This window comes from Asterias rubens, chromosome 1 (genome assembly GCF_902459465.1).
Source record: "Asterias rubens chromosome 1, eAstRub1.3, whole genome shotgun sequence".
In the NCBI taxonomy this organism is placed as follows: domain Eukaryota; kingdom Metazoa; phylum Echinodermata; class Asteroidea; order Forcipulatida; family Asteriidae; genus Asterias; species Asterias rubens.
In genome coordinates this window covers 10,634,258-10,659,754 of record NC_047062.1, presented here as the reverse complement: position 1 = coordinate 10,659,754, position 25,497 = coordinate 10,634,258, and the positions used below count along the sequence as shown (strand labels likewise).

At 38.1% G+C, this 25,497-nt stretch overlaps 2 protein-coding genes across 2 annotated transcripts in view; one reads left to right on the top strand and one right to left on the bottom strand.

The window, feature by feature from the left end:
- Positions 1-147: 147 nt before the first annotated feature.
- Positions 148-12,603, top strand: LOC117292919 (T-complex protein 1 subunit delta-like). The gene is made up of 13 exons (XM_033775095.1): positions 148-419; positions 2,291-2,343; positions 2,815-2,904; positions 3,043-3,151; positions 3,389-3,531; positions 4,103-4,224; positions 5,376-5,511; positions 7,002-7,141; positions 8,040-8,136; positions 8,906-9,013; positions 9,728-10,093; positions 11,413-11,526; positions 11,927-12,603. The coding sequence occupies exons 1-13, from the start codon at positions 308-310 to the stop codon at positions 11,939-11,941; spliced, it is 1,605 nt and encodes a 534-aa protein (XP_033630986.1). The 5' UTR covers positions 148-307; the 3' UTR covers positions 11,942-12,603.
- A 2,843-nt stretch (positions 12,604-15,446) lies between these two features.
- The window catches only part of LOC117289038 (ryanodine receptor 2-like), a gene marked incomplete in the record, with an annotated part of 186,131 nt that continues 176,080 nt past the window's right edge, over positions 15,447-25,497 (bottom strand). The window contains 8 exon segments of the mRNA XM_033769959.1: positions 15,447-19,356; positions 19,814-19,865; positions 20,552-20,652; positions 21,647-21,711; positions 22,635-22,742; positions 23,151-23,199; positions 23,562-23,693; positions 24,390-24,536. Of these exon segments, the coding sequence (XP_033625850.1) occupies positions 19,267-19,356; positions 19,814-19,865; positions 20,552-20,652; positions 21,647-21,711; positions 22,635-22,742; positions 23,151-23,199; positions 23,562-23,693; positions 24,390-24,536 (744 nt within the window).

Sequence of the window (25,497 nt, the reverse complement as noted above, 5' to 3'; positions counted from 1 at the left end):
ATAAGTGTTTTATTAGTATTTAAAGATTTAAATTAATCTTTTACATGTTTTTCAAGTTAATGTGATATTATTAGTATGATTAAGTTTAAACATATAATATTCTATATATTTTTTAGAAAACATTATTTGAGAGAGTCTGCTTACCTTCGAGAAATATCTATGACCTCTGACCCAGGGTAGGGTTGTTGAATTCACTGTGTCATTCATGTGTTATTTTGTGCTTTAAAATCCTCCATTATCGCACAATTTAAAAACCATCAACAAAATCTTTCTCCTGGAACTGGAAGAATAAATATACAGTAACAGAATGCCTGATTTCAAAATGGTAAGATCGCAAGGAGGTGGCAAATCTCAGAGTGCTTACAAAGACAAGGAAAAGCCAGCTCTGATCCGCGAAACAAACATCTCTGCGGCCAAGGGTAAGATTACAAAATTCAATGTCTACCGTAGACCTTCATACAAACAACATGACCTAGCAAATTCAAAGTCATGTATCTCTATTTATTGCTATAGTTATTTCGTCATGTACACAATGTTCTGAGTGTTCTGCCGAAGTTATAAATGTATTTTTTATATGTTTTCATATTGGTAGGCATATCATTATCAAATCCAAGTAAAAAGACGGTGGATATTTTGCCGTCATTTTTTGTGTCATTTGTCGAGTGTCTATTATATTGCCAAATAAAGTGTCTGCTCAGTCATGACATAAGCATACTGTGATCTGATTGTTGTGATTGGTCATCTGGGCCCAATTTCATGGCTCTGCTTACCGAAAGAATCGGCGCTTGCGGAAGCAGGGAATATCTCTGCTGTTATGTCAAGCGTATTTCACAGGTTTTTTAGCTGTGAATTTTGGCTTGTCTTGTCAGGTTTGTGCTGCAATTCTTTGTTACATAAACAGACTTTGCTTTGAGCGCTTGTGCAGTTGCACTGCAAGCGGCGGAATTGTGTTCGTAAGTGCAGAATCTGGCGGTAAGCAAAGCCATGAAATTGGAACCAGCCCTAGTCATGCATGCTTGTTGTACACTAGTTGCGATAATCGTAACCCTCCATCCTCCCGACGGTCGGAGACCGGAGGGTTACGACACAAGACTGATATTATCGGTGTAACTAGCAGTTTTGACCAGTTTTTGCCAGACTCGTGATCAGATTCGTCCTTTTTTTCCACTTTCCAAAATCATGACAGACATTCTAAACACATGGAGTTGATCTTTATTGTATGACAACATCATCTGGAACCCTTAAAACAACATCATGAAAATATTTGGCAGAAAAAACGACAAAAACTTACCAAAAGACTGACCGAATATATCCATAATCCATAGCGGGCCCAACTAGTGATTTTGAACGTCGCACTTGCTTGGCAACAACCAATCAGCGTGACCCAACCAAACACGCACGATGTTCATACAGTACATGTACATGTACATGTACATGCCTGCATGCTGCGCACTCGGTGCGGGGGATCGGTGCTTACACACACAGGCGGCGTATTTGGTTGGGTCACTCAGAGAATTTTAGCTTGTTTTTGTGCATGATTAAAAATTCGTTATTAACGTTATTTAAAAATTACAAAAACTATTTACAAACATATTTGTTTAAATAAATAATATAAATCCAATTAAAGTTGATTGTGTGAGAGGGTCGAATTTTTGAAAAAAAACACTTATCAAATGTGATATTTTTAATTTGAACGATTTAAAGACACTGGACACTATTGGTAATTGTCAAAGGCCAGTCTTCTCACTTGGTGTATCTCAATATGCGCATGAAATAACAAACCTGTGAAAATTTGAGCTCGATTGGCGGTGGAGGTTGTGAGAATAACAATAGAAAAAAAACACCTTTTTTTGTCACACGAAGTTGTGTGCTTTCAGATGCTTGATTTCGAAACATCAAATTCTAAATCTGAGGTCTCGAAATCAAATTCGTGGAAATTTACTTTTTTTCTCAAAAACTACGTTTCTTCAATGTAACGTTTTTATGATAATCATTTACAAATAGTGTCCACTGCCTTTAAAACAAAAGCCTATTTTTAAAAGTAAAGAGCGTGCGAAAGTTTTAAGGGAGCACCTGGTGCAAAAACATTAACAAATTGTATTATTATTGTTATTATAAATTTAGTACCAAGTACAGGATTAGCCATTTTCTTTGGGGTTTGAATTTGTTAATTGACATTTAGGAAAATAAATGTAAATGCACTTGTAATCCTTATTTAGATGTATGATTTAATTCTTCCTTCTTAGAATAACATGCCTAAATCGCTTTTTTTTAATTTATTTCCTTTTAGCTGTTGCTGATGCTGTCAGAACTAGTCTTGGTCCTCGCGGTATGGACAAAATGGTAATTTTCTCTCTTTTAAAAAACTCACCTCAGGTTTTTCACTTTGTACAGAAACAGAGACATAAAGAAGGGCATTTATAAGTAATTTAATGATATCTAAAGAGAGAAATGGCAGCTTACAAAAATTGATTAATGATGCTACCATACGTAAGTTTGCAGATGAATTGTTATAAATGGTTGATCCAATATTACTGGCAAGTGTTTTGGAAGGCATGCCATTTTTTTTCTGTGCAAAAGTCTCCTTTAGACTTCAAGATTTTCCAGTAGAAATGGCTTTCCCTCTCAAAGTTGAAATTCCAGGCAAGATTTTGAAGGTCACATGGCAAACAGAAACATCATGGATGCTATTTGGGACCTTTCATCTGAAGAATAAATTTATTGTATGGATAACTGGGTTTTCTGCTTCGTTTACAAATCCTTTTTGACTGGATTATAGATATTTTGAATTATTTTGTTGTTGTGTTTTGACAGATTCAGAGTGCTAATGGGGATGTGACCATTACCAATGATGGAGCGACCATTCTTAAACAGATCCAGGTCTTACATCCTGCAGCAAAAATGGTAAGGATCTAGAAGAAAAAAAACCGTTGCTTCCCTGTAGGGGCCCAAGCAGACATGGAAGTCTGGGTTTTCCAGATTGATTTGAAGTCGCAGTTCAACTCTTGTTAGATAATTCATTTGGTGTTTATTTCATTTCAGCTTGTGGAGCTGTCCAAGGCCCAAGACATTGAAGCTGGAGATGGTACTACATCAGTTGTTGTTATTGCAGGCAGTCTTCTTGCAGCAGCTTCAAATCTTCTCAAAAAGGGTGAGGAAAAGAGTTTGATTGAGAGCTACCTACCTGTTTTATCACCATCAAGTTTGATTGGGTTTTACATGCAAAAGTTGATAACTTGATAGCAGTTTGTTCTATATAATTTCTGTATTCCAGTCCATGGTGTTGGCTTTACTTTCAAGGATTGCGTTTTCTTTTCATAATTAGTGTTCTCTGCGCAACAATCAAACGTTTAACAATTTAATTTGTTTATATTTTTTTCTTCTTCAGGCATTCATCCTACGACCATCTCTGAATCTTTCCATCGTGCGGCAGAGAAGGCTGTAGAGATCCTAACTGAAATGGCAGTGCCGATTGATCTGAGCGATCGAGAGACACTCATCAAGAGCGCTAGTACCTCTCTCAATTCTAAGGTAAGCTGAATGAATAGATATCGCAGTAGAAACCAAACTTTTAATTGCTTTGGTAACGTCCCAGATGTACGAAGATACTGATTCTGCTCCTCTTCGGACTTGACATGGCTTTCCATTCGCAGATCTAAAAGGAAAGCTGTGAGCCTTCGCAGTTATGCCAAAAATTATTGTTATTATTATTTTAGAGATGTTAATTTTGCATCAGGATAAAGAATTTAAATTTTGGTTTTTACCCATGCACCGATGTATGTTAGCACTGTACAATCAGTACTTTCCCGAGTCCTGTTAAAAAATATCACAGGCATGTTACTCTGGTTATTATTTTTATCCCCCCCCCCCCCACATGAGAAAACCATGTAGAAAACATTCCACAGACCTTGATTAAATTCAGCATGCTTTGGCCAAACTTCCAAAATGTTGGTCGAGAATGCCCAACAATTTGTAAGAACCCTGATTTACTTTAATAAAAAGAAATAATAAAAAACCAGTTACCTCTAATGTACACAAACGATGCAAACCTTCACTGAGTTGTTTGTCAAATTAACCACAATATTCTACTTTGATATGACAGGTTGTTTCACAGTACTCAAGTCTCTTAGCCCCTCTCTCCGTGGACGCAGTGTTAAGAATCATCGATCCCAAGAGTCCCAACTCCGTTGATCTTAGGGATGTCAAGATCATCAAGAAACTGGGGTAAGTGTATGTGACCCTAGTTGTTTTTTTGGTCAGAATAATCAAAATAGAGGACTTGGTTTTCGTTCTGCTTTGGTAGTATCATGTAAGTTACTCTGGAACTGAAAGTATAGAAGATGGAGGAAAATTATTAAAGTTGGCTTTTTCTGTCAGGTACTTATTCTCCGAAGTTCAATGGGGCATTTTTGAGCAAGAATTGAGTAACATCTGGTACTTTACTTTATAAGACCAGACTGGAAAAGAGTTGAACAAACACAAAGAAAGTCTCTATCATTTGTCTGGTGTGTAAGTGCACTTCGATACTCGACAAAATTAAAAAATATTTATTAGACATTAAAGGCCAGTTTATAGTCAACCGCACAATGGTCGGGCGATTGAAATCTTGCCGCACGATAAAAAAATTACACAGTTTTTAGGCCTCAGCAATGACTATAAACTGTGTCGCGTGTCAAAATTTCCATCGCAGGACCATCACGAGACCGACTATAAACCGGCCTTAAATTTCAAAAATATTTATTGTCATGATAAAAAACATGAAAATCAATGATTTTTGTTCATAAAGGTACTACACATTGAGTTAAAGGCAGTGGACACTATTGGTAATTACTCAAAACAATTATTACCATAAAACCTTTCTTGGTTACGAGTAATGGGGAGAGGTTGATGGTATAAAACAGTGTGAGAAATGGCTCCCTCTGAAGTGCCATAGTTTTCGAGAAAGAAGTAATTTTCCACGAACTTGATTTCGAGACCTCAAGTTTAGAACTTGAGGTCTCGAAATCAACCATCTAAATACACACAACTTCGTGTGACAAGGGTATTTTTTCTTTCATTATTATCTCGCAAGTACGATGACCGATTAAGCTCAAATTTTCACAGGTTTGCTATTTTATGGATATGTTGAGATACACCAACTGTGAATTGTCTTTGACAATTACCAATAGTGTCCACTGCCTTTAACCTATCATTTTCTCAGTTAAAAAACACGAACCAACGGGCTTGTCCGGACATGTGTTTTCTGGCCCGAAGCTAAATTCACTGATCTCGGGCCTGTGGTCCAGTGTTAATTCGGGCCCTGATGTAAGAGATTAATGAGGTAAAAATGACTACTCGCTCTCCTTCTTATTGTTGCTTGCTCTGTTTCCCCACAGTGGTACCATTGAAGATACTGAGCTGATTGACGGCATGGTGTTCGCCCAGAGGTCAGCAGGAAGCGGTGGACCCACTAAGGTGGAGAAGGCTCGCATTGGACTCATCCAGTTCTGCCTCTCACCACCAAAAACAGACGTAAGTTCTAGGAGACAGTGTCTCTGCAAATAGGATTAGTTAGATTTCCATATTTCTGTGAGTCATAATAGTGTATTTGTAAAAATTAACTTAAAGGCAGTGGACACTATTGGTAATTACTCAAATAATTATTAACATAAAACCTTACTTGGTGACGAGTAACGGGGAGAGGTTGATGGTATTAAAAATTGTGAGAAACGGCTCTCTCTGAAGTGACATAGTTTTCGAATTTGATTTCGAGACCTCAGATTTAGAATTTGAGGTCTCGAAGTCAACCTTCTAAACGCACACAACTTTGTGTGAGAAGGGTGTTTTTTATTGCATTACTATCTCGCAACTTCAACAACCAATTGAGCTGAAATTTTCACAGGTTTGTTATGCATATGTTGAGATACACCAAGTGAGAAGACTGGTCTTTGACAATTACCAATAGTGTCCATTGTCTTTAATTAAAATAATATTATAGTCGTATATGGTGCACGTATCTACCAACAAGGTTACTGAGTATACACAAACTTTCAGAAAGATATGTTATTGAAGGTATGATTTCTGAGACCCAATTATGTAGCACCTTATAAGGGTTTACAAGGTGCTACTGTGCATTCAGCAGCAACAGCCAGGAACACCGGGGCGAACCCCTTCTCTTTTAGATAAGTGCACAGTGTTCTTTTGCATGCGTTACACAACACATGGGACCAACGGCTTTACGTCCCATCCGAAGGATGAAGCAATGGTTAAGTGTCTTGCATAAGGACACAAGTGTCACCGCTTCAGACATTTATACACAACTTTAAAAACAAAACTTAGGGGCACACCCTTGCTTCACTCAAGGATGACTGGTCAATACTATGATAAATGTGGTAATGAAAGTCAGTTGGTATCAATTATGGGTGAGGCCCGGAGTTAGCATCCACGATGCCACGGGATTCAATAGCTGTGTGCAAATACTGTGTTAACAAGATCCAACACTGAGCTACCACCATATTGTCAAGTGCTGAGAACAAATATATCTCTCCTTGTTGAATCTGGGTTAGTGTTTTTATATTCCCTAATGTAATGGTACAGAGCTCAGTGAAGATTTTAAGGGGAGACTTTTTTCATGATCGCAACAGGCCCTGTGACTAATCAAGGTATTATGGCATACTTTGTGATATGATGCCAAGCTTGCACATGTGCAGTAAGTAGGCGAGAGTTTGATAATTTCATGTACAGTCGCAGCAAGCCTGCTTTGATTAGGACACTGGCAGTCTCCCTTTAAAATGTGACATAATGATCAAAGCAAGCTCGTGGCTGTACACGGAATTATGAACTCTCACTTAGTAACTGCGCATGCCCTCCCTCTTTATCATATCTATGGAGAGCACACACGTGTGCAATAACTGGATGACAGTTTATGGTTCCATATGCAGCCACAGACCATGGTAGTGTGTTAGTGTTTCAGTTGTGACTGTCTTCCACTTTTAACACATTTTACACATTTTACATTTTAGATGGACAACCAAGTGGTAGTGTCTGACTACACCCAGATGGATCGTGTGTTGCGTGAGGAGAGAGCGTACATTCTGAACCTTGTCAAACAGATCAAGAAGGCTGGCTGTAATGTCTTACTCATCCAAAAATCTATTCTTAGGTAAGTACCAAGAAGTGGTTGGAGACGATTTAGGCAGGAGAAGAAGGTGCAAACAAACATATTTCCAATGAAGGCTTTAAGGGAATTTTATATGGGGAGATCCATTCCAGTTTAAGTTTGTTTAGTTGTTGTTGCAGCTATGGCCTAGCCCCACCCGACCCCATCATAAAGCAAACATGCTCAATCCTCCAAGATGAACCAATGCGAGTTTGTTTACGGTGCGTACTTCCCCATTCCTCCAAAATCAACCGATATGAATTGTATTCATGTAGTTAAATGTCAAATGTGCTTCGATCCTCCAAAATCATCCAAACTCTCTGGTTGATTTTGGTGGACACGAAAAGGTTATGACTATAGTCCTATCCCAATTAGCCTTTTTGTATAGTGGCAACTATAGGAGTGCACTGTGTGGTTTGGGTGTATACAGACAAACTTACCAAAACCTTACAGTGTTATAGTATATGTCCACCACATCTCAAAATGGTTTATAGCAGTAAACGTCTTATGCCCACAAGTTGTTACACCACCAGGCATGCCAGGGACCAATCCCAACAATCTGTTCAACAGAAAATCGTGCCGAGAAAAATGTTTCTGCTGAACAAACATAAGCACGGAGCCATGCACAAACAGTATACATTACAAGGTGTTATGAAATTGGGCCTTGCTGTTCTTTTCTGCACCACCACAACTCATTAAATATTTCATGTGCTTGGTGTTCCCATTAGCCTTACTAGATAGAGTATATGCGTAGAAAGAATGAGCTATTGCAAACTGCTCACCAACCAAGAGGACCTATAGTTAATGGTCCGACATTTTTGACCCTAGTAGAGTCTTTCTCGAAACACATATGAACAGGTGTTTAAGTGTAACAACTTGATTGATATGTGCAATGTTGCAGGGATGCTCTGAATGATCTAGCGCTGCACTTCCTGACCAAGATGAAGATCATGGTGGTCAAGGATATTGAGAGAGAAGACATTGAGTTCATCTGCAAGGTATGTAGTGCTCTTACAAATAGCTGTACATGTTTGGTTTATCATGTTATTGTTATGTACATCCCAGATACTTCATAGAAGACAGGCCTGTATGCTTCTTTTAATTAGCTGTACATGTTTGGTTTATCATGTCATTGTTATGTACATCTCTGATACTTCATAGAAGACAGGCCTGTATGCTTCTTTTTTTGAAAGAGCATGGACACCGAGGAATGTTCTCCTTTGTAAAGGGCACCCTATGAGTAAATAGTAAACTTCTACTGGAGCATTTCAATGGCACCAAGGCAATGACCATGGGGCAAGGAGGCAATGGCCTTCATTGCCTCCGTGAAGTATCAGGCCCGTGAGGCAATTGCCTCCATGCTCCTGTTCTGCCCCTGTTTAGCGCTTTGTATCGCTTTTGTAAAAAGCGCTTTATAAGTAAGGTTATTATTATTATTAACTTGCTGCTCTTTTAAATGTTTTGGTAGATATTTATTATTTCTCGTAGAGTTTGGTATCCCTAAATATGCTACGAGAGACTTGATACTCCATTGTCCTTTATTTGGGTCTTGCAAGATTTCTGTCTGTTTTTGGTTTAGGGTTTACCCTCTTGCGTGTTTTACTGTTTGTTTATTTCCTATAATTAATACATTTTACTGTTACATAATGTTGAATATTCTTATGCATCCTATAATGGTCGCTTGCGCTGTTTGGATGCTTAATAAAATTAAACTAAATTAAATTAAATAAAAATAAAATAAACATATTTGTTACATTCCCTCATCAGTCCATCAACTGCAAGCCCATTGCCAGCATAGACCACTTCACGGCGGAGATGTTGGCCTCAGCTGAACTAGTTGAAGAGGTTGCTACAGGAACTAGTAAAGTAGTCAAGGTAAATAGAAGGACCTCTTAAACTGCATCACCTCAGTGATCAGAAAAATTATACCGAGGAGACAGGTTAATTTGTCTAACCCTCCTACTCTTTGACCGATCAAAATCGTCCACTGTGGTTTTGAATGATAGATAAACTATGCCAGCCTGCAATATGATATGTGATGATGAATGAAACTACACAGTCAACCCTCCTACTGGTTGAGCATTCAATATCATTCACTGTGAATGACGAATAAACTCTGCCAGCCTGTGAAATGAAATGATATCATCTACACTGTACACACATGTACACTGTTAGTTCTGTCCACAGTTGTTTCATTATACGCAGCACTTGAAGTTGAAGTTGAATGGTTTTTACAACGTTTGGCAAACTCACTGGAAAATGTTACAAAAAGTTAGAGGGTTGAGTGAGTTTGATGGTTGTGTGTGAGAAAGGTGTTCGACAATAAAGCCCCCCCCCCAATCTGTTAGTTTTCAATAATAATTCCGTTGGACAAAGGGATAATAAGTCGTGAGATCAGGCATACCACCATAATTAGAGTATGGTTGTTCTAGCATTGAGTTATGATATTGTTTTGGTCTTTGTTAGAGAGAAGGAGAATCTATAACAAAGCCAATTAATTTATGGTTTGTAAAAATCTTATTCATTACGATCCAGTAACTTCTCAAGAAAGTATGTTATTTCTAAGATCCATGTATTTTGCGTATGCAGGTCACAGGAGCAGCCAACCCAGGAAGAACGCTGACAGTCTTGATCCGTGGCTCCAACAAGCTCGTCCTAGAAGAGGCGGATCGCTCCATCCATGATGCTCTCTGTGTCATCCGCTGTCTCGTCAAGAACAAGGCCCTCATCGCCGGTGGAGGAGCCCCTGAGATTGAGGTATCCCATCGCATGATGGAGTACGCTCACAGCTTGACCGGGATGGAAGGCTACTGCTTCAGCGCCTTCGCTGAAGCTCTGGAGGTCATACCATCCACCCTGGCTGAGAATGCTGGTCTGAATCCAATCTCTGTGGTGACTGAGTTGAGAAACAGACACGCACACGGGGAGAAGACGGCAGGGATCAATGTTCGCAAGGTGGGAACAACTTTGTTTTATTGTGTTACACCCGTTTCAGACAGGCGCTCCATAGTCGCACCGAACCAAATTCTGAACTAAGTACATGATAAGTCCAATGTCTGAAACAGAAGCAACTGGATGCACTAGAAGTCGAAAGAACGACTGTCACAATCGTTTTGAACGACGCTGGAGCACCTTGGTTTCAGACGTCAACCTTATGATGAGATGAACCTAATGTTAATGTTATGTTAAAGATTGTCTGTCTGAAACTAAAATTTACTTAGGTCGACCTAGAGTTGCTCCTAATTTATTTGGTTCGGCACGACTATGGTGCGCCTGTCAGAAACGGTGTAAGTTTGCTCTGATTAGTGGTTGTTGGTTTGTTGTGGTAATTGACCTCACATAAACTGAGGTTAAAGACACTGGACACTATTGGTAATTTACAAAGACTAGTCTTCACAGTTGGTGTGTCTCAACATATGCATAAAATAACAAACCTGTGAAAATTTGAGCTCAATCGGTCGTTGAGATATTAATGAAAGAAAAAACACCCTTGTCGCACCATGGTCACATGAAGTTGTGTGCTTTCAGATGCTTGATTTTCAGACCTCAAATTCTAAATCTGAGGTTTCGAAATCAAATTTGTGGCAAATTACTTCTTTCTCGAAAACTACTTAGGAGACATACGCTTTTTGGCGATAGTTATTTTTTTTACTTTTATGCTCTCCTGGGCACCCCACTGTTGTTTTACTTTGTTTTCTTGAATATGTCTAATGTATGTACATGTGCTTGTAAATGTGATTGCCCGAATAAATAAATATGATATTATTATGTCACTTTCTCACAATGTTAACTATCAACCTCTCCCCATTACTCATTACCAAGTAAGGTTTAATGCTAATAATTATTTTGAGTAATTACCAATTGTGTCCACTGCCTTTAAAAGAAAAATTTAAAAAGGATTAGCTAATGGCCTGACGTTTTGACACACATGAACTGGTATATAAGCGAATGAAGTATGTTCAAATCGTGCATAATCTTTTTGGGACGAAACAAGCGCTTTTGCATTTTTAAGTTTGTACTGTACTACAGTAATGGGTTAATAAGGTTTACTCATATTGGAGAATGTTTTGGGACACTAGGTGGCAGCAGACTTACCAGGTTAGTTCACATGCTGAGAACAGCGTAAACAATGTTACTTTTACTGCCACAAAGTTTTCAGAAGTCTCTTATTGGCATTGACTGTTTAAACACTGTTGAATTTAGTTGTGGCAATTGTATGTGTTATTTGCTTCATTTTCTAATATGATGGTTTTAATTTTTTTGTTTTTTTGTAGGGTGCAATTACAAATATTCTGGAGGAGAATGTTGTCCAACCTTTATTAGTATCAACCAGTGCTATCAAGCTAGCAGCAGAATGCGTCACAAGTATCATGAAAATCGATGACATTGTAAGTATTCTTGCCATCCTAAACCTCTATCACAGCAATGAAGGGTTGAATCCATATCTGAATCTGAATTATATAGTCAGCAAAGCATCCTCATTGAAACATCACACCAACTTTTTGTGGAGAAGACAATGAAGAAATTTCCGTTTGAGACGTGGGAGGAAAACCCTTTTAGGGAAAACCGACGCAGTCAGGTAGGGACTGAAATTTACCCAATCCACATACAAGGCTCTGGTTTGGGAGTCAAACCGGGGTCCACAGAGGTGCAAGTCAGTGTATAGCGGATAAAACCAGAACAATACAATTGTACAAAGTATTTTCTCAAGAAACTTGATAAATGCTACTGCACTGGTAAATCTGACAGACCCAGTGATATTTTGTTTCTGTTTTCTTTATACACCAGGTCATCACAGGATAGATTAAAAAAAGACTACTCTTCGTCGTTTACAACAAAAAATAAACGTTATGTGATGTGGATGCCCTGCTGTGCCAGACGTTTCTACCAGACTTTTATGGACTCGTCCTGACTTCAACACAAATGCATGCAAAGCAAAACTGTACCTTGTAGTCTTGTGAGTCAATTGTGCAAATCTTCAACGTTCTTCTTTGGTCCATCTTATAACGATTGACATGTGAAGTTTAAAACCCAAGCTATCCCCAATTCAGAGTTTGATTTGGAAGAATTAAGCACCGCACAGCTAAACCAACCATGCTTAGCATGAGGTGAGGCAACACCAAGCTTGATCATTTTGCGAGTCCGCTAGTCTTGGTGGTTAGTTTACATATATCTGAAGCCATTTATTCACTTCATGTAAAGCATGAACCATGCAATAAGACAGGATGCTGAAATCTGCCCTTCGTCAACAATTCTTGTTCTTGCTAATAGTTGTGTACACATTTGTTTTGAACTTACCTTTTGAAAGCAGGCTTGATATTCTTTCTGCATCATTCAGATTTCTGAATTTGTTTGCCCTCAGGAAAATCAGAAAGTGTTTTCAAAAAAACCGAGGTTGACCCAGGGAAGCTAAACGAACGCACCCTGTATTGATAAATTACTGAATGACTCATGCCGAAATAAAACAATCATACCAGTAATGTTTTTACAAATCTAAAGAGTTTCAGAACACTAAGTTTCAAGTTTCATGAGCTTTGTCATGAATTGTGTCTGGTTAATGACCTGTTTTCACATAGCTCTCAGTAATTGTTTCAATCAGTGAATTTTATAACAAACTTGGTTTTGGGTAGGATTTGCAAAACAGGCCTCTAGTGTTCATTCAATGGCACTTACACATACAGTATGTGTACCTTGGGCCGATTTCACAAAGCAATCAAATTCATCGCAACACAAATTTCCAGTATCACCATAGTGATTTGTATTGTGACATCACACTTTACTAAACAACTACGATTGATTTGCAGTTACGATCAATTTTAGATCTTTGTGAAATCGGCCCCAGATCTGATCAGATAGGTTCCAATTTCGTCGTCATAACAAAACTGATCTGGGCCCAATTTCATGGCTCTGCTTACCGTAGGCGTAAGCAAGAATCAGTGCTTGTGTAAGCAGGGAATGTCGAGCTTATGCCAAGCATATTTCACGGGTTTGCAGGGAATTTTTGCTTGTACATGTATGCATGTGTACTCCATGTTACAATGCATTCTACGCTTACACAGCTTGAGCAGAAATACGGCGCTTGCTCTGCTCTGCTCTGCTCTTGCTCTGCTAGCGGAGAATGGTGATCGTATGCAAGATTTTGGCATTAGGCAGAGCCATGAAATTGGGCGCTGAAAGGTCACAAACCAGACGCTGTTAAATAGAGTTTATTGTAGGTTTAGATAAACCAATTTATGTGTGCAACATGTTTGATACTTTCTCTTGGTTTTTTTATAAGTTTATTGTTTTCATGTCAAGTGAAAAATGTGAAAATAAAGCTGATAACTACAGTCCATTTTGTCAGTGTCTTTTAATTGCTGATTTGGTGGAAATGCATATTGAGCCGATAGAACACACCTCCTGTGTATTTCATGAGCATGGTTTTGCTATACACCTAACTAGATTGTATAACCCATGTGTTCCCTTGTGTTTCATTGTTTGATATTTGAAGTGCTGCCGCTTCCAAAAATGTGTGTTGGTTAAAGACAGTGGACACTATTGGTAATTGTCAAAGACTAGTCTTCACAGTTGGTGTATCTCAACATATGCATAAAATAACAAACCTGTGAAAATTTGAGCTCAATCGGTCGTTGAATTTGCGAGATAATATTGAGGGAAAAATCACCCTTGTAACATGAAGTTGTGTGCTTTCTGATGCTTGATTTTGAGACCTCAAATTCTAAACTTGAGGTCTCGAAATCAAATTCAAGGAAAATTACTTCTTTCTCGAAAACTACGTCACTTCAGAGGGAGCTGTTTCTCACAATATTTTATACCATCAACCTCTCCCCATTACTTGTAATCAAGAAAGGTTTTATGATGACAATTATTTTGAGTAATTACCAATAGTGTCCACTGCCTTTAACTTTGGTGTGATCCCTGGCTACATGGCAGTCAATGGTTTATGGCTTCTGACTGGCACCTCAAAACAAAGATATTGACAAATACATTTTTGCATTGTTCCCAACCCCAAATTAGGATAGTATTTCCACCAGTTATAATTATTGTGGATATAAACTTCATAACTCCCTTCAAATAATTTTTGTGATGATGAAACCCAAGGCTAAGACTCTCCAGTGTTTTGATAAAACACTTTGCAGCTGTGATTTCAGGGGTAAGAATTTACAAAATAATGCATGACAAACTAGCTTTATTACAATGTGCTTGTTCTAAAACATTTATTTCAAAAACTCTGAAGTCCAAACTGCAATGTAATTTGATGTTGCACTTCAAATTGCACACATGATGAAAACGAACATACACTTGTAGAAACAGTTAAACAAAGTTTGTCGATCAATTCACAGAAATATGTCACAAAAATTGTTGGCTGAAGTTCAGACAATTAAACCCCACTTAGAAGAAAGCATGCAAGAAACAAGCCCCCCCCCCCTCCCCAATCAAGTTAAGTTTTCTAATAAAATTATTTTAAATAAACTCTCTAAATTCACAAAGATCGTATTCATATTTTACACAAGAAAGTTGATCAGTAATCATTGGATTGTTACTAGTAGGGCATGTAGGTGATGGGATTTTGCCTTTGATGGTAAAGGCATGGAATTTGTCACACACTGAGTATTTCAGGGGAAAGATATTTGTGTATAGGGACATTGCAGATTTGTCCTTGGAAACAAAATAGCCCCTTTTCGAATCCACTTATTCGGCTTTGGGTTCGGCTTCAGGCTCCATTCTCTTGTCTGAAGCCCTACCAAGCAATGGCAACCACTTTGAAAAATATGAAAATTGCTTGTTATTCTACGTATCCTTTCAAAGGTCTAATCTGTGACAGCCATCTTCCCTGTGACTTCTTTTGACTGAGACCCAAATTCCACACTTGATCTTCAAAGACACAATTCCTTCAAATGTTTCCCCTATCTGCCCCACTAAACAGCTACACACAAGTAACAATCAAGTAAGTTAGGGTCATCTTCATTATACAAAACCTTTTTGTAGTTTTAATAAATGATAAATATTTATAAACAACAATTTCTTTTTTGCTGCAGTGAAAATAAAAACATTTGCGTGATAATAAACCAAACATTCTTGGAAAGTGCAAGAAAAGTGTGATTAACAATACATGTCCGCAACTCAAGCAAATCTAATGACAGTAAACATCATTATTCGATAAATCGTCAGCATATGAACAACTTAATAACAAACTCACAAGAACAAAAGTTATGCATTCGTGCGACAAGGGTATTTTTTTCTTTAAAAGTTATCTCGCAACTCCGACGACCAATTGAGCTCAAATTCTCACAGGTTTGTTATTTTATGCATTTGTTGAGATACACCAAGTGAGAAGACTGGTCTTTGACAATTACCAATAGTGTTCAGTGTCTTTAAAAACCAGACTCGGCTGTTGAGATAGGAGACAGATAGGGAGTTGATAAGAAGTAAAAGTCAATAACAATTTATCATGCATAATTAGTGAATGATAAGAGACAGTTCAGTTAATTTCCATAGAATTGCTGTTTTGTATCTCTGCAGTTCCATGATGTTCACTTTACGGATGCAAAATCTAATCCGTGAATGCTCAGCAACGATTTAGGAAAACAAGTTGAGATTAAAAAGCTGTGCTGGGTTCAGCTTAAAACCTCTCAGAAAAGATATATTTACATAATGCACGCATACTTGGGTAATTTCAAACACACTATCAAACAACAGCTACAAGAAAACGTGAGAGTGCCGTTATTCAAACTATGACAAAGTTCTCTCCCAAGTAAAGGTCAAATCAGCAAACTCTTAAAAATATTGTTCACGTTTTGTTTCTCTCCACTGATTTCGTGGGAAAAGAAGACTATATAACTATGGTAACCTATAATCAGAAACCAAACTCTTGAAAAGAAATTTCTTGCTCAAACAAGTTAGTAGTACCTAAGCTATGTATAAGTATGTACGTTTTTCTAATGTTTTTTTATTTTCAAATGTCTTTAAGAAAGTTTATGTTAGTTTATCAATGTGGAGATTTACATGATTAAGCATTGCCAAGAAAAGGGTATCCAACTTTCTTATTTTAACTGTCTTTATTATACAAACGTAGCATTTTTTTGTTAAAAAAAAGAAGGTGTAAATATCAAGGCACATGATTTTCATTGAAGACAGACTCCATTGGTGGTGCCACACACATCAGCATACAGAACCTCAAATATTGTTTGATTTTATTTTTTATTATACCCACAAAAACAAACCTTCATAATAAATTCAAAGTCATATCAACATTAAAATCCAGCATGAATCCAAACTGCTTTGTCTAAGTGAATTGTATAGGAACAAAGCCAAGAAGAAAAAAAAACAACAATGTATATATATATACAGATATATAAAATATTGAGTGAAAATAGAGTACTTTATATTCTGTTGTACACATCACATTGGCTTCCCACGCCACACCACACTTAAATCACATCTTCACACTGAAAAATAACTAACTCAAATAATTCAACCTTCCTGCCCAATTCTCCTGCAGATTGTTTTGGTTGTTGACCGATCCATCACAGTTTGGAGGTTTCATAGGCATTCCCATCTATTCATTTACCAGTTCATACTTCATGTGAATTGTGCAAGCGAAGCGAATTTCCTCGCGTCACAATTGGAAAACAGGGCCTACGCAATTGCTTGGTTGTTTGCTTTGAATTCACTTCCACGTAAAGTATGAACGGCGCTTAACACTTTGGCACTAAACCTGTCAGCAGATATTGGTTCTTTGAGCCTAAATCAAGAAGTTTTCAACTGAAGTCACAGTCACCACTCCTGTAAATTTTAAATCTAACAATCATCACACCAAAAATTCTCAACACAACCAATTTCAATTTTTTTTTTTCCACGGAAGCAATTTCTTTTAGCATTATTAGGAAAAAACATCTACATCATAGTTGACTCCAACTGAACCAACAATGGTAGAATGTTTAGTAGTCGTACCCTTTGTTTTCAGCCTCCTGTTGTTTTCCAATCATTTTAACTGGGAAGGTTTATGAGATGTGGTGGGGCATAGGGACAGATCCGGGTAGGTCTATTGTTGGGGCACGACACAAGTCACTACAACTCTAAAAACAGGATAGTCCTCATGCCCCAAAGTCATGCAATCTCCCTGCATCGAACACCAAACCTCCCTTTTGGGTTTTTTGATCAGAAGGATGATGCTTAAGTGATTTTCTAAACAACAAAAAATCCACCTGTTTAAGGTTTTACTCGACACACCCACACACTATCTAAATTCTTTATGTAATTTCATGTGAAGAAGATTACACTTGATCACTATTTTTTAGTTCAATTTTTTTTTCAGACAAACTTATTTTCATTAAATTTCAAGTTAATAAGTCATTGTTTATCTTTCACAATTCTCTGTAAATTCTTCTCTTAAATGCACATTAAATCTTAATTTATTAATGATTTGGTATAAACAATTGTTTTGTTGTTTTCTTCTTTTATACAATACAAGGACAAACTGAATACACTGATATATAACAAAAACAAATATAATTCATATTGCAACACAATTTACTGAACAACAGCCCCAATATCAATAATAAACTTTGGTTTATAGTAAAGAAAACAACATAAAGTCAAACATTCCATCCCTTTTTTCAAAAAGAGTTTGTTTTGGTAATAAATCAATCTACTGAATACAGGTTCCTCTAAAAACATTTAACATAAATCACACTTTATCTTGAGATGCACTAAACAAAAATTCGTTTGTTAAATTTCATTGCTGAAGAATCGATGAGTTGATGTTTTTTCCCCGAGACAGATTTTTGATGAGTTGTGTCCTTTGAACGATCAAAATCAGTCATCGTTTTTTTTAAAGCTTTTTTTTAATACAATTTCTAACTCATCACAATATTGCAGCTGTGATTAAATCTAGCATAAATCTGCTGAAATTCCATGACACGACAATTCAGCCTTGAATTTTTATTTATGTGATATATATTTTTCTGTCATAAATTTCTCAAATAATATACTCAATAATATTCTGAAATCAGGCAAAATATATTTGTATAACTTTTTTCAAATAAAAAATAACTTCATTCCGTAACTTCACAAAGAGTGATTCCCTCGTATGTGATGTACTGTAAAATGCTTTGCATTTTCGTACAGACCCAACATGACATGTAATATGCAAAAGGTCAAGGGTCACAATCTTAAGGTCAGCATTCCATGACCTTTAATAAGTTGGCACAGCACCCGACAAAGGGGAAATTTTTTACAGAACCGTGGTTCCTGTTGGGTGTTAATTCACACACACTGAACTCCAACATACACATCGGTTATTGATCACACAGCAATACGGGTTTGTCATTAAACTGATAATTAATACACACAGGGACATGCTTATAATACCAGATAAGAATGCAGGAAATCCGCATAACTGATTTGGTATAAAATAAGCAATCATCTCCACTGACTCCACTAGACCATCCTAAGGCTTGGTACATTTGAATAAATGTGATGCCTTCTGCTGTCCTTGTGTGCGTTTTCGCCGCTGTAACCACCAACTGTTTCGGTATTTTGGTCAGTCATTAACTGGCCAATTCAACCCAAACAGTTATTGGTTATAAATGCGAAAACCCACCCCTTTTAATTGCAAGTCGTAAAACATATTCAAACATTGGGACCCACCAAAAGTGGATAATTTCTATTTCCTTCTTGTGTTAAGTCTGACTAGAAGATTCCCCAATGGTTTCAAGATGTCAGAATATGCCTGTCGAGACTTGCTTGGTGTACTACTTCTTAAATTCACTGCTTGGTAGAGAGGTTGTGCTTCTGAACATACAGGCAGACGTTAAGGTCACCTCACACCCTCCATCTTCAGCCCTCTCAGACCACCATGCAGAACTGCTGAACAAAAGAAGGAAACCAGCTGTCACTGGCTGGTAACCCATTCCCCGCTCAATCAAAAATCTCTGTGACCTGCCGATTTTTTTCTTGCTCCGCTGCACTAAACGTTTCTGCTGATAACAGATGCCTTCCACCCACTCTCAAAGTGTCTCTCTATTTAGTCTTTGAGAACATAAAACTTATTCCGATCAAGACGTTAGTACTGACTATGATATCACCAGCAGCAACAGAAGAGTGTGAGGATGCATGAAGTCAGATTATTCTTCCTCATACTGCTTGCGGAAACAGTCACCAACGGGGAAGAAATCCCAGCATCGACGTTGATACAGCTGCCAGACGTACGACTCCTGTAGATGAAACACATAGATTCATGTTTGGGGTCAAATTTTGAAATGATTGTTTCATCATTGGCTTAAATCAAATTGTAAACAAAATTGAAAATTGTCTACGAGACAGAGTCATTTTGTGACTGTGGAACAGTAAGAAACTATAAATAAATAGTAAACTTGCGGGTTCAACCATGTGTAAATCTCTTTTGAGGAAGTGTTGGCTGTGAAAAGAGTTGGTTTGTCTTGACGTTTTGAACAGTATCTGCTCGTCTTCAGGTGAAAGAGCAAGCAGGCTGCCTAATTTTCTTGCTTACCTGTGGAATACGCTCACACTTTAAGCCAAATTTTACTTACTATAGCTAGTAGGAAAACTTGCCTACTGTTAAGCAGCTCTATGAAATTTTCTCATATTTGCAGCAGTTTGCCTTTGATAAAATAAAAAAAATCAAAAGCAGTGACTCAGTGTGATACATACCTGCCCTGTATGTTCAGTTTCTGGTTTGTTGATGAGATACATAAGGAAGAACCTACAGGAACAAAAATACATCAGAACAAATTTAATAATGAATCTGAAGAGATGCACATCTGAGAGTAAATTTTGAAATTGAGCCGCAAATAATAACAACATTCGTTCTGAAGGCTAATCATTCTTGCTCACAGCTGGAGAAACTAAATTGTGCAGGACGCAGCAACAACGTGTTTGAACTGCTGGTATCCAAGGATGCCTTTTTGCAGCCAGCTACCTCTACCAATCCTAGAGCACAGCCAGAGATTGAAAACCGAAATTGAAAAACATTTTGGATAGGAGAAAACCAATGCACAACTCAACACACTTTGGTAGTGAAAGGCTTGCGCTTCAGGCACGCAAGCACATCATGGGTGGCATGGTTGGCTTGTGCGCAAAGCGCTGACCTCTCACCAAGGTGACCCCGGTTCTATTCCCGGCCGGGGCCATATGTGAGTTGAGATGTACGTTGGTTCTCTGCTGTGCCTCGAGACCATCCGTTTTTCCTCCCTCGCGAAAAATCAACCACTTTCGATCTTGGCTGTACTCCGTGTACTCCAACTCATAAATGGGTTGATATGGCTGGCAGCCAAAGGCGCCCTTGCATGCCTGCTTCCCGAACAGCATCCTTCCCAATTCAGCTCTTAGCTGCGAGTAAGTACGATTAGCCCCCCAAATTATTATCATGAAAGGAACAGAAACACTTACATGTAGTTAGACAGGTCGTGCTCCTTGGATGTATGCAAGTCAAAGCCATGGGGCATTTTGTCAAAGTATTCGCTTCCGATACCACAGATGAAGCATTTTGTCTATAAACAAAACAGAATGAATCAAAAAACAATCAGCATATAGTCAGTTGCATAAATGTTTAAAGATTATTTTTTAATACAAAACAATTAACGACCCATGGGAAACTGACCAGGTACGTTTTCAATCCGGAGGTTGTTTGATCAAATCCCGCTCAAGTCAATTTGTCTTTGTTCAACCCAAAATCAGATTACTTTTGAACTACAAATAGTTCGCCTTCTGCAGTGGTTTAGGCCCAAAATGTTTGTTCAGAGTAGATTTCTTCAGTGTATTGTATGTACTGATTTTTTTGTTGTTTTTAATATAAGTCATTCACAAGTTTAAAGGTTTTGGTCTCTCACAATACCCTTCCATATGCTGTCACAAAACCCTTATTACCCTCACTGAGGTCAATGAAGAGCTATAATTGGCCGAGGGAGAGAGTTGGGAGTGGCGCATACACGCTTCTATTGTTTGACCTCAGCAATGGCGGCCAAGGCACGGGTCTATCAAATAAATACTTTAAAAAAAAAGAAAGTTATTGCCCTGACCTTTGACCCTAGCTGATACTTCCTTTTTAGCCTTCCAGAAAGACTCTGCTAGGGTCAAAACATAAGACCCACTAACTATCTACTTTGCATTTATACCATAGGTCCTTTTAGATGATAAGCAGTTTGCAAAAGCTTAAGCTACATGTACTTTTCAAATAAATAATTAACAATACAACAGGCGATTCCTAAAGTAACTTTTGTTTCATGCAATTGTTTTGCATCATTCAACATTATACCAGTTTTATTCAAAACTCTAGAGACTGTTCTTTTGTCAGTTCCTAGTAAGTGCTTCCTCAATCTACAACCCTGGCCATATCTGGTTGGGCCCCTCATTCAATGTTGGCTCTCATTGTCCATGGTCTCCGCTCCAGCTGGGGTTAACAACATTGAGCGGGAGGGGAGTGGGAGAGGGTAGGTTTGGTTTGACATGGGCCAAGCAATTTGGTCGCGATTGTAGCCAACTTACCTCCATGTCTTCCTTGACTTGCTCCAGTTGATCTCTCAATTCTCCAAACGCATCAATGATTAAACCTATAAGAATGAACACAGATGCGTCTTATAAAGCGCACGTATCTACCAAACAATGTACTCAAGGCACAGAAGGACAGGTTATTGCAGTGATGAACTCTGAGACACAATTATGTAGCACCTTACATGGTTTACAAGGTGCTACGGCGCATACAGCAGCCACAGCCAAGAACACCAGGGCGAACCTCTTCTCTTTTCGATAAGTGCACTTAGTTCTTCATGCGTAACACAACACATGGGACCAACGGCTTTAAATCCCATCTGGAGGACGAAGCAATGGTTAAGTGTCTTGCTTAAGGACACCAGTGTCACAGCTTGGGAATCCAACCCACACCTCTGCTGATCAGGAACACCAGAGTTTGAAAACGTGCTCTTAACCGCTCAGCCAAGAGAAATTCTTGCCTGCTTGCTTATAGTCCAGTTCTAAAAGATTCCATTTACAATCATGGGGTAATGAAAAGCATTCACTGATGGATTGCATAAAAAGTGCAGACTAGTCTTAGCTCGAGTAACAAAGGCTAACTCAAAACAATTCCAAAACTTAGTCCAACTTACCACTAGCCTTAAGTTTTCATTAACTCCTAGCTAGGACTAGTCCTAATTTAAAACTATCATTTAAAACTATCTTTGTGAAATCAACCCCAGCATCTCCTGGTGGAATCATTATAAATGTACATGATCATTAATTACTTCTAAAGGGTTAAAGAGTGTATTCGATTAGGGTCAACTCAAGTCTGACCCCAGCCCGTGACGTCATTGTCCTGACTCATATGGGTCAGACCCATGTTACTTACATGTAGGTCTGACCCCAAAACTTTATGCTATAAACAATCATGGACGTTAAAAAGCTAATTGTATGAGAGCGATTGGCTGTTAAGATCATCTAAATAAAGAAAGAAAGACAGAAAGAAAAAAACAACACTCACCTTGGATGATGGCGAGTAGGATGATGATGACGAAGAAGAAGAAGGTGATATCAAAGATGATGCGGTAGAGCTCATTATCGTCACCGTCTGGCGGCTCAATCTCATCAGCTGTAGGAGAAGGAAACAACATGGAGGCTCTCATCAAAGTTGGGATGAAATAATAATAATAATGAAAACTTGTTTTACAAAAATGAAGCAAATGCGCTTCACATTAGTGCCCTGGTTATTGAGCCATTAACATTCCTGTAATCTTTCTACAGCCCCAGGTGAAGTGTTGGCTCTAGTGCCTTTTTCCTACACAACATCAACCTCTATCCTCGCAGACACTCAGAGATTTATCAGTAGATTGTTAGAAGCTTTGTACATTGCTCCACAATTAAGAAGGGCTTTGGTTTGATTCTCGACTTTGGCTTGTAACATATCCCAAGACCGCATGACTTGTTTCTAAAAATGTTTGCTGGACAATAAATATTCGTATCATAGCCATGTTAGTACTAAAGAACAAAATGTGCTTACCAATACCCCCTCCTGCTCTTAGACCAGAGTGCAAGTGGAAGATGAAACACTGTAGAAAATAAAACACAAACAAAATGTGAAGAGATCTTGTAGAGTCGACAATCATACTAACAAAACCTTTTTTTTTTTAAGAATCAATTGATCATGTACAAAGTTATTACAATTAAGCAAAAGAATAATACAATCAGACCAAACTACTTTGAATTATATGCCAGAGGTAATGGATGGGCCATTCACAAAGATGACATTGAAATGCTCACACAGAAGGTGTCTATGCAATATTTTGCATATTTCCCCGCCTCAACCCATAAAACCACAAACAGCGTACAGCCCTTAAAGAATTTGTTTTTTTCATATATACATTGTTGACAATCAAAAACATCTGATAGATTGGAAGGTTTAAGGACTTACAGTCATCATGTTGTGGCACTTATGCTCAATCTGACCATCCTCATCCTTCATATAAAACTTGCGGAAGAAATTGAAGGCCAGCACGGTGTACAGATAGATGATCACACACGTCATCAGCACAGTCAACATCAACTAGAAAATGACAAAAGAGCAAAGAGTGTAAATAGTGATTGAGCTAAAACGGGATAACCTTTATTTGTTAGAGATTGTAGACAGTCTCCTGAGGATGACTAGAGCAAGCTAGTCGAACCATTGAGACCAATTAAGAACTCACTCTGCAGACCCATGCTCTGTTGTTGTCAGCAGCAGAGTGTGGGTTTGAATCTTAGTCATGACACTTGTGTCCTTGAGCAAGGCACTTATTAACCATAATTGCTTTGTTAAAAAGTTAGGAAGGTAGTCATTCTGCTCTACCAGCCAGGCTCCTAGTGGATGATACCCATGCCTACATACTTACAGACTTTAAGGGGATAACCCTGTTGTAGGTGGCAATGTGCGTCTGGTGGGGTGCAGTTGATTTGGTCAATCGGCTCAATGCACAAGCTTGATCAGGGAACCATAACCTTACTAGCTTTGCTTCTTTATGGGTCCCACACAGTTTCATGAATGTCCATGCTTAATATTCATTTAACTAATCTCATCAAACAACTATTTATTTCTTAATTTCCAACTTACAATGCCTTTGATTTGATTTTGATTGTGATTTTGATACTGTGGAAATAAACTGATTGACCGATTGTAGCCCTAGATCATCCTTAAAGCGGACGATTGGGTTTGTGATGTAAAGTGATCTCCCATAAAAATGTTGTTCATAAAATGTCAGCGTACCTGTTTGCCATTGTGTGTGACAGATTGGAGTACCGTACGTAATGTCTTGAAGCCCATGGCCATATCTAGCAGATGAGCCGCAAAGAAGAAATGATTGACATGACCAAGCATTGAGAAGGTCAAATACCAGGCTATGTACAGGAACGACTGCAACCAAACACAAAGAGCTGATGATAAATTAACAGTGATCAACACTTAAGCACTTAAGCTCAACATTAATTAATTTATTCTGAAATACATTGCAAGGGCATCTTTAAATAAAATTTGAGAAGCTGAAGATGATCCAAAAGAGCGGACTTATCGAGACCTCCAGGTTTCAAACCATTCATTCTCTTTAGAAACAACACAACTTATCATAGAACTGATAAAACATCGTGTGACTGTCTACTAGTTGGGTTTGTTGTAACACTATTTTCATTTTCTCTCCGAGTTTTGATTTTCTGAAATAAAAAACTCTGGTGTTTCTGAGTGTGGGTTCGAGTCCCAGTTGTGGCATTTGTGTCCTTGAGCAAGGTACTCAAAGGCAGTGGACACTAATGGTAATTACTCAAAATTATTATTAGGATAAAAACTTACTTGGTAATGAGTAATGAGGAGCTGTTGATAGTATAAAACATTGTGAGAAACAGCTCCCTTTGAATTGATGTAGTTTTCGAGAGAGAAGTAATTTTCCACGAATTTGATTTCAAAACCTCACATTTTGAATTTGAGGTCTCGAAATCAAGCATCTGAAAGCACACAACTTCTAATGACCATGGTGCGACAAGGGTGTTGTTTCTTTCATTAATATCTCTCAACCTTAACGACCGATTGAGCTCAAATTTTCACTTGTTTTTTATTTTATGCATATGTTGAGATACACCAACTGTGAAGACTAGTCTTTGACAATTACCAATAGTGTCCAGTGTCTATAACCATAATTGCTTTGTACTTCAGATGGGACATTAAGCTGTTGGTCCTGTGTGTCCTAGGATTGGTAAAAGAACCCAGAGCACTCATGACAGAGTATGGGTTAACTTCAATTTTTCGGATTCACATAACAGCAAGCACTCTTATTTAAAGTTTTCTCAGGCTTGCAGGCTACAGTGATTAAGTTCACTTATGGGGC

Coding starts and splice junctions, on each gene's coding strand:
- LOC117292919 (XM_033775095.1), top strand. CDS start 308: ATGCCTGATTTCAAAATGGTAAGATCGCAAGGAGGTGGCAAATCTCAG. Junction 420..2,290: donor AAACATCTCTGCGGCCAAGG/GTAAGATTACAA, acceptor ATTTCCTTTTAG/CTGTTGCTGATGCTGTCAGA. Junction 7,142..8,039: donor ATCCAAAAATCTATTCTTAG/GTAAGTACCAAG, acceptor GCAATGTTGCAG/GGATGCTCTGAATGATCTAG.